Source organism: Salvelinus sp. IW2-2015, linkage group LG30 (genome assembly GCF_002910315.2).
Source record: "Salvelinus sp. IW2-2015 linkage group LG30, ASM291031v2, whole genome shotgun sequence".
In the NCBI taxonomy this organism is placed as follows: Eukaryota; Metazoa; Chordata; class Actinopteri; order Salmoniformes; family Salmonidae; genus Salvelinus; species Salvelinus sp. IW2-2015.
In genome coordinates, this window is record NC_036869.1 from 2,563,786 (window position 1) to 2,573,245 (window position 9,460).

The 9,460-nt window shown below is 43.9% G+C and overlaps 1 protein-coding gene across 1 annotated transcript in view; it reads right to left on the reverse strand.

Moving 5' to 3' along the window:
* The window catches only part of LOC111954735 (HEPACAM family member 2), a 27,310-nt gene extending 22,667 nt beyond the window's left edge, over positions 1-4,643 (reverse strand). The window contains exon 1 of the mRNA XM_023974632.2: positions 4,476-4,643. Within this exon, the coding sequence (XP_023830400.1) occupies positions 4,476-4,542 (67 nt within the window). The 5' untranslated portion in view covers positions 4,543-4,643. The remainder of the gene's footprint in view (positions 1-4,475) is intronic.
* Positions 4,644-9,460: the final 4,817 nt, after the last annotated feature.

Sequence of the window (9,460 nt, forward strand, 5' to 3'; positions counted from 1 at the left end):
ACCTAGATCAGCACTCCTACTACCTAGATCAGGACTCCTACTACCTAGATCAGGACTCCTACTACCTAGATCAGCACTCCTACGACCTAGATCAGGACTCCTACAGCACTCCGGTATGCTTTATAAATACAGTCCCTGAACACACGTACAAACAAATGAGCTTTTCATGAACATGAAAGCCATAGCAGTCTATTTTATAGCATGTGCAGACTCCTTTTCGTGCTGAGCACTGTAAAGCAGAAAGAGTCTGCGATATCCGCTTATGTTTACATGATTGACACATCTGTGTCATGCTATTTATTCATTCATTCCATTTACTTTATCCAGACCTCTGTCCTGAAACCCAATTGATAAGTGATTGTGAGACATTGACAAGCCTATCATATTACTGCTAACAGGTATTAAAGCAAACATCTTAGAGCTGTATGATTTAGCCGCTGAAAATTGTACACTGATGTTCAACGGCTAAATTAGGATTCGAATTAGGAAGGGAGTAGGTGATGTGTGTGTTGTGTTGCCAACTCAGATTAAACAGCAGCAGGCAGGTAGGCTGTCCAAAGGTTAACCCCCCACACCTTCTCTCTCCACCTCTTTCTCTCTCGCTCTCCCCGCTCCCCTATCACTTTCTCTCCCTTTCTGTTTCAATGCCCTCTATTTTCTATCTCCCTCCCTCTCTCCCTTCTTCTGCCTCTCTCTCCCTGCATCCTCTCCCCTCTTTCCTTCCTCCTTCCCACCCTCTCCCTCCTCCTCCTACCTCTCTCTCTCTATCCAAGCATCCCCCCTCTTTCCTCCCTCCCTCCTTCTTCCTCTCCCATCCTCCATCCCGCTCCTCCAATCCCTCCTCCCTCTCTCTCTCTCCCTCCATCCTCCCCAGTCAGTCCAGTTCTCCGGGGAACGTCCAGGCCCTGCTGACTGCCACTGTTGTTCATCACAATAGATGAACTGTGTGCCTGGTGTTATGTCCTAAATAATACAAACGGCCTTCCCCCATCCATGCCACACTCCAAGTGGCCTGCTAGCTAGGCCATCAGCGTGGCTGTGTAGTCCAGCATAAGGCCGGGGAAGGTCTGTTAAATAAGCAGGACAGTGTGCTGAACCCGCTGCTGCCACTGTTGTCACTAAACAAGCCTGGGATTGTTGTGGTGATAAGAGACAGTGACAGTGGAGATAACCGAGGCAATGGACTCTGAGAAGGTGAGGGGATGTCTTCACTGTCACACACACACGCACGCACGCACGCACGTACACACACACACACACACAAACACACAATTATAAACACACACACATTCCGCCTGTTGACACCTCTGTTTGGACCCCAAATAAAGGCCACCAGCACCATTGGCAGAGCTGAATGCTACTGATGCACCACCCTCAAGTGTCCCCTCCTCCTTCCTTGATTACATAAACAAGACCCCTCAAGTGAATACAAACACATTCTTAGAAGTGAGCTCCAATACAAACACATTCTTAGAAGTGAGCTCCAATACAAACACATTCTTAGAAGTGAGCTCCAATTATAAACCACTTCTTAGAAGTGAGCTCCAATAACAAACACATTCTTAGAAGTGAGCTCCAATATAAACACATTCTTAGAAGTGAGCTCCAATACAAAACACATTCTTAGAAGTGAGCTCCAATATAAACACATTCTTAGAAGTGAGCTCCAATATAAACACATTCTTAGAAGTGAGCCTCCAATAAACCATTCTTAGAAGTGAGTCTCCAATATAAACACATTCTTAGAAGTGAGCTCCAATACAAACACATTCTTAGAAGTGAGCTCCAATACAAACACATTCTTAGAAGTGAGCTCCAATACATACACATTCTTAGAAGTGAGCTCCATTGTTGTGTTAGGACATCGGTGGTGAGCTTATCTGGTCATGTAAGATTTGTTGGACATCTATTATCATCAGCAGGGAAGGATTGGCCATAGGGCAATACTGGCAAATGCAAGATGGACTGACCCATTATAATAATTATTTGGAAAATAACGGGGGCCTAGAGTGAAAAAGAATTGCCATTTTGTGATAGAAATGCCCAGTCCTATTTCTGGTCCCATCTCGTGACAAGCTGAGTCAGCAGAGGCCTGGTTGATGAACTCTTTCCAGTGTGTCTTTCCTCCATCTTCTGACTGTCTAAAGTCTGTCTGTCTGAACCAGAAATAAAAATGCTAAAACCCCCTTTTTACAACCATAAAAGCCAGCATAAAGTATATGAAACATGGGAATCAGATCATAAATATCGGTAGCGACTGCAATGTGACATAACAACGTAGCAACAACTTAGTCAACCACCATAGAATTCATCTCAGTTAACCCAGAACTGAAATCATGTGTAATTTGGTCAGATATGTTTACGTAGATGTCTGATTTCCATAGACTCAACATGGACCAATACTGACATGCATGAACACACATGCATAAGAGTATTCCTGTCCTATTACACTATGATTAACCCTTGTGTTGTCTTACGGGTCAAAAATGACCCGCCACTATGTTAAAAAGCAGAGAAAATGCCTAAATTATATATTTTTTAACTTACATTTTGATGACTTTTCCTAGAGTGACCACAACATTAGAAAAAGTGAAACATCGCCTTTGTTCATATTTCCATGAAAGCTGTACACCACCAGGGTACAAAGATTGTCTTATGGTCATTTTTGACCAGGCAGTTCTAAAATCATTTACACACCACAAAAACCGCAAAGACACACACACACAATGAGAAATGTAGATTATGTGTGCTACTGATTGAACTCAGCCAGCAGCTCCTGAAGAGGAAGATCACCATGGTTGACACAGTTAGAAAGAACAAGTCTGAGCTCCCCCCTGCACTCCTCGCAACAAGGGGGAGAGAGGCCTTCTCATCAAAGTTTGCCTTCACCCCCACCACCACTCTAGTTTCTTACCTCCCAAAGAGGAACAAGAATGTGGTCCTCCTGAGCACACTGCACAAAACAGCTGAGATCAGTGATCGTGAGGACAGGAAGACAGCCATCATCCTGGACTACAACCACAACAAAGGAGGCGTGGACAACCTGGACAAGGTGATTGGAACTTACAGCTGCAGGAGGATGACTGCCCGTGTCCCCTGGTCATCTTCCATAACATCATTGATGTGTCCTCATACAATGCCTTCATGATATGGAACAAGATCAACCCTACCTGGATGCCTGATAAGCGGAACAAGAGGTGGGTGTTCTTGGAGCAGCTGGGAAAGGCACTTGTAATCCCACACATTCAAAGAAGGCAGCGCCTCCCCCGCACAGCAGCTTCTGCAGCGCTTGTGAAAGCTGTTCAGGGGGCTGAATCTTGTCCTGATCCACATGAAGCTTGTTGCTGGGGCAGGCAAGAGGAGGAGATGCCAATTCTACCCCCCCAAAGAAGGACTGTAAAATAAATACTATGTGCTGCACATGTGAGAAATCCATCTGCAAAGTCCATGCACACACACTTGCGTACTGTCCTACATGTGCTAATTAGAGTTGATTGATGTATGTTCTTCACATTTTTGTTTTGTATCTATTATCTTATTTTATTCTTATTTAATGTTGTTGTTTGTACACCTTGTGGGTGGGGGCAATGGTTAAAAAAGGGGAGAAGACTAGTATTTTGTAGTTGAATTCCTCATTGTACAGTATATAAGAATATATCACTATGTTGCCCAAAAAGTTCAAGACTGTTATTGTTTACCTTCAATAAAATGCATTCAAAACTACTTTCTGCACATTTCTGCAACTTTCTTAGGCTATACAAGTGCTATCTCTTGCTAAAAAATGTACGTTTACACCAACGCAGTACCTTTAGCAATAATAATAAAGTAATAATAAACCTCTACTTTAGTAAAGAAAACAATTATGACAGGTGTGGTAATAAAAATTAGTGGTGTCCACTAATTAAATGCAGTCTTTCTGCATTGTGAAGAGGGAAAACCAAGATATTGACAAAGTTTGTGATGAATGACAGGTTGTTTCTTCATGAAAAATAGATTTGCGGTTTAAAATTCAATTAAGCTGCTTTATTTGAGGTGTTTAGTGAAGGCGGGTCATTTTTAACCCTTAGGACAAAGGGAGTCTACAGAATGTTAAGACTACACAAGGGTTAAAAGTACCATTCTATTATGCGTGTAATAACTGATCAAATCAAATACAGTCTAATGGCTCGATCATGATTAAACCAATGAAAGATAATGGGCAACGTTGATGTGGGCCCTTACTTTTAGTTGCACTTTCAAAACATTTAATGAATTTCTCTTGAAATGACATTCAATTAACATTGCTGAGATGTCAGCAATGGACCAATCACCAGGTATGCCCAGATAACTACATGAACCATAACTGTTTCGTCCGACATTGCCAATGTCACACCACTAAAGATCCCCGCTCTTCAGCTTTCCACTGCACTGGTATCCCCAACAAGGTGACCACAGTGACAGTAACACCAGACACACCGTATATTTCTTCCTCTTACCTGAGAGTGTAAGTAGTGCAGTGTAGAGGCACAGAGCGATAAAGGTCCTTCTTCCAGGGCCCTCCATTAGTGTATCCTATATCCTCTGAGGAGTTAGTAGTCTGCTCTGGAAAGAGACTGTGACAGTAAGGAAGGGAGGTATGAGGGAGGGAGGGGAACTGAACTGGTGGTGACAACATTTGCCAGGGAAATAAGAGGAGCCAGCCAGCAGCCCAGGCCCCTCCCACGTGACTTGAGTGTGGAGAGGTAGCCTACACCTGGCAGGCACAGGAAATGCTTGGCCTCCACCCTCCACTGTGGTCCTCAGGCTCAGTAAAATACAGGCACAGGGATACAGTGCATTACATTTTAGTCACTTAGCAGACACTTATCCAGCGGGACTTAAAATAAAGTAAGTAAGAAAACCACATATCATAGCCATTGCAAGTAAAACCGGCTAACAGCTAAATCAGTGCTAGTAAAAGACAAATGTGGCCGTTAGCTTAGATACAGGCTTAGAGACACAGAGAGAGAGGGAGCTACAGTGGTAAAGGTTGAGAATGTCATTTAGGTTTTGAAGACATGTCAATAAAGACAGGGGAGGAAAATGCAGAAGGATGCTCAAAATAAGTATTTATAGCCAACAGACACATACTGTCACAGGCAGACTCATAGGCAGACATTTATACACTGAAATATCAAAGGAGTGATACACACACACAGAGAGAGAGAGCGAGAGAGAGCAGGAGAGAGAGAGAGAGAGCGAGAGAGCGAGAGAGAGAGCGAGAGAGAGAGAGAGCAAGAGAGGAGAGAGAGAGAGAGAGCGAGAGAGAGACAGAGAGAGAGAGAGAGAGAGACGAGAGAGAGAGAGAGAGAGAGAGAGAGAGAGACGAGAGAGAGCAGGAGAGAGGAGAGAGAGCGAGAAGAGAGAGAGAGAGAGAGCAGGAGAGAGAGAGAGAGAGAGAGAGGCAGGAAGAGAGAGAGAAGGAGAGGCGAGAGAGAGAGAGAGAGAGGAGAGAGAGAGAGAGAGAGAGAGAGAGAGCAGGAGAGAGAGAGAAGGAGAGAGAGAGAGGGAGAGAGAGACCACATGACAATGTCCTGAAAAAGGACATTGTTTACAGACAGTGTCATTATGTCACACCGTGGTGTCGCTGAGTGTAGGCGCTATTGTGACAACTGAATGTAGCGTAGTGAATGTAGTGAAATGTTCTATGAAAGCATTGTGATTTGTGACCCATTCATAAAAATGTTGAGCAACAGAAAGACAAACAAACAAATCCTTCATTTTATTAGCTATACTATCTCTTTACATTCATAGAAGCTAATTAATGAAGACCCAAATTGGAAGCCACAGATACATAGAGATCATCCCAGTGTAATGCTAGTTGTCCCACTTTGTTGCTCAAAATCGTCAGTAAATTTAAAAATAATAGTGTGCTCCTTCCTCTACAGATAAAACTGCCTCTTTCCCCAGTGCGCCTGCAAGTGTTGTATGATCCTCTAGATGGAGACATTGTATCGTTATTCTCCAGCTAAAGTCCTTGAGGACTGACACTGTGTTTACAGAAGTAAATAAAGTTTTGAATTCATATAGAAGAAACTGTATATTGTTTATGTTGATACATTCTTTGCCTTTTCCATTAGAACTGAAGAGATCCAATTGCTGGATGTATCAAGCGTCTCAGTGTAGGACTGCTGATCTAGGATCAGTCCCCCCCTGTCCATGTAATCTTATTCATTATGATCTAAAAGGCAAAACTGATCCTAAATCAGCACTCCTACTCTGAGACGCTTTATGAAAACTTCTAGACTTCTACTGCGAGGGTTTTTACCCAGAGGTTGGGTTATGATCACACACATGGGTTATGATCACACAGTCTCAAATGGCACATTATTCCATACAGTGTGTTTATTTTGACCAAATCCCTATGGGCCCTGGTTAAAAGTAGTGTAATATATAGGGAATACTGTAGGGTGCCATTTGTGACTCAGCCTAATTGTTTCATCAGCAGTGTTTCAGTGTGGGGTATCTGGTCTGGCTACTGTAGGTCTGTCTCACCACAGGAAGCTAAGCTAGGCCTGAGGGCTGAGACAGTTGGGGGGAAGTGCTGGGATGCCCCCGGTGCTTATGTTGCTTTCTAGTACAACACACACACACACACACAACACACACACACCAACCACACACCACACACACACACCACACACACACACACACACACACACACCACACACACACAACACACACACACACCCTCACACACACACACACACACACACACACAGTTCTACTGATGCGGGTGTAACAGATGTAAATCGTACTCTCCTTGCGGTAGTGTTTTGTCCAAATAAATCACATCAGCCAGTGGTCACAGTTGAGCATCAATTATTTCTGTGCTGTTGTTAATGGGAAACAGCACGTTACTTGTGGAGGGCTTGGTGTGATGGCTGTCGATGGCAAAATCTGTAGCATGAAGACAACTGTTGTTAGCAGTGGCTTATGTGACCATTACATCGGTGTAATGCTAGCTAACAACACTTATTTACAGCATCATATGCCAAAGCACATCCCAGAAAGCCCCTCAATCCCTAACAGGTCATAATAACCACACATGTATAAATAGTAAGGTACAGGCAAATTGTACACATTGGTTAAAGATAGGTGGAATAGAAAACAGTAATCAGAACGTGACCCTATTTCCGCTTCTGCTCACATTTACATATTCTGGAAGCCTGACGTTCGCGATCTCCCCCCTAATCTGCAAGCGGGGGCGAAATCAACACACGTTCCTTATTTGTCAGAGTTGACCAACCAATAAGAATGCTTGAACATTAAATACACCCTTTCTTTAGGGGCAAGTGGAAACATAACCAACCCTGTTCCACGGGTTCCTCTCATGCTCTCTGTGCCACTTTTTCCACCCCCAGCCTCGCAGCGCCCAAGCCTCCCGTCCAGCCTCCCACCCTCAGCCTCCCCAGCTCCAGCCTCCCAGCCCAGCCTCCCGTCCAGCCTCCCAGCCTCGGCCCCCAACCACCAGCCTCCCAGACCCAGCTCCCAGACCCAGCTACCAGTCCCAGCCTCCCAGTCCCAGCCTCCCATCCCAGCATCCCAGCTCTAGGCTCCCACCACGAGCCACCCACCCACAGCCTCCCATCCTCCCAGACCCAGCCTCTCATCTTAGCCTCTCACTTTGGATTGTGTATCAATACACCCAGTCACTACAAAGATACAGGCTTCCTTCCTAACTCAGTTGCCAGAGAGGAAGGAAATCGCTCAGGGATTTCACCATGATTTCACCATGAGACCAATGGTGACTTTATTAAAACTGTTACAGAGTTAATAGCTGTGATAGGAGAAAAGTTAGGATGGATCAACAACATTGTAGTTACCCCACAATACTAACCTAAATGACAGGGTGAAAAGAAGGAAGCTTGTACATTATTAAAAAATATTCGAAAACATGCATCCTGTTTGCAATAAATCACTGTTGAAGTCAGATGTTTACATACACCTTAGCCAAATACATTTAAACTCAGTTTTTCACAATTCCTGACATTAAATCCTAGTAAAAATTCCCTGTCTTAGGTCAGTTAGGATCATCACTTTATTTTAAGAATGTGAAATGTCAGAATAATAGTAGAGAGAATGACTTATTTCAGCTTTAATTTCTTTCATCACATCTCCTGTGGTCAGAAGTTTACATACACTCAATTAGTATTTGGTAGCATTGCCTTTAAATAGTTTAACTTGGGTCAAACGTTTTGGGTAAGTTGGGTGAATTTTGGCCCATTCCACCTGACAGAGCGGGTGTAACTGAGTCAGGTTTGTAGGCCTCCTTGCCCGCACATGCTTTTTCAGTTCTTCCCACACATTTTCTATAGGATTGAGGTCAGGGCTTTGTGATGGCCACTCCAATACCTTGACTTTGTTGTCCTTAAGCCATTTTGCCACAACTTTGGAAGTATGCTTGGGGTCATTGTCCATTTGGAAGACCCATTTGCGACCAAGTTTTAACTTCCTGACTGATGTCTTGAGATGTTGCTTCAATATATCCACATAATTTTCCTGCCTCATGATGCCATCTATTTTGTGAAGTGCACCAGTCACTCCTGCAGCAAAGCACCCCCACAACATGATGCTGCCACCCCCGTGCTTCTAGGTTGGGATGGTGCTCTTCGGCTTGCAAGCCTCCCCCTTTTTCACCCAAACATAACGATGGTCATTATTGCCAAACAGTTCTGTTTTTGTTTCATCAGACCAGAGGACATTTCTCCATCTGTCTGTCAGACATCTTTACTATCGGTCTGTCTGTCACTGTAGCTCAGTGGGTAGAGCATGCTGCTTGCAACGCTAGGATAATGGGTTGGATTCCCGGGACCACCCATATGTAAAATGACTGTAAGTCACTTTGGATAAAAGCATAATTTATTATACTATGTATGTACAGTGCCTTCAGAAAGAATTCATACCCCTTGACTTTTTCCACATTTTGTTGTGTTACAGCCTGAATTCAAAATGGATTGTCTTTCTGAGTAAGTCTCTAAGAGCTTTGCACACTTGGATTGTACAATATTTGCACATTATTCATTTAAAAATTCTTCAAGCTCTGTCAAGTTGGTTGTTGATCATTGCTAGACAGGCACATCGTTATGTTTGGGTGAAAAAGGGGGAGGCTTGCAAGCCGAAGAACACCATCCCAACCGTGAAGCACGGGGGTGGCAGCATCATGTTGTGGGGGTGCTTTGCTGCAGGAGGGACTGGTGCACATCATAAAATAGATGGCATCATGAGGCAAGAAAAATATGTGGATATATTGAAGCAACATCTCAAGACATCAGTCAGGAAGTTAAAGCTTGGTCGCAAATGGGTCTTCCAAATGGACGATGACCCCAAGCATACTTCCAAAGTTGTGGCAAAATGGCTTAAGGACAACAAAGTCAAGGTATTGGAGTGGCCATCACAAAGCCCTGACCTCAATCCTATAGAAAATGTGTGGGCAGAACTG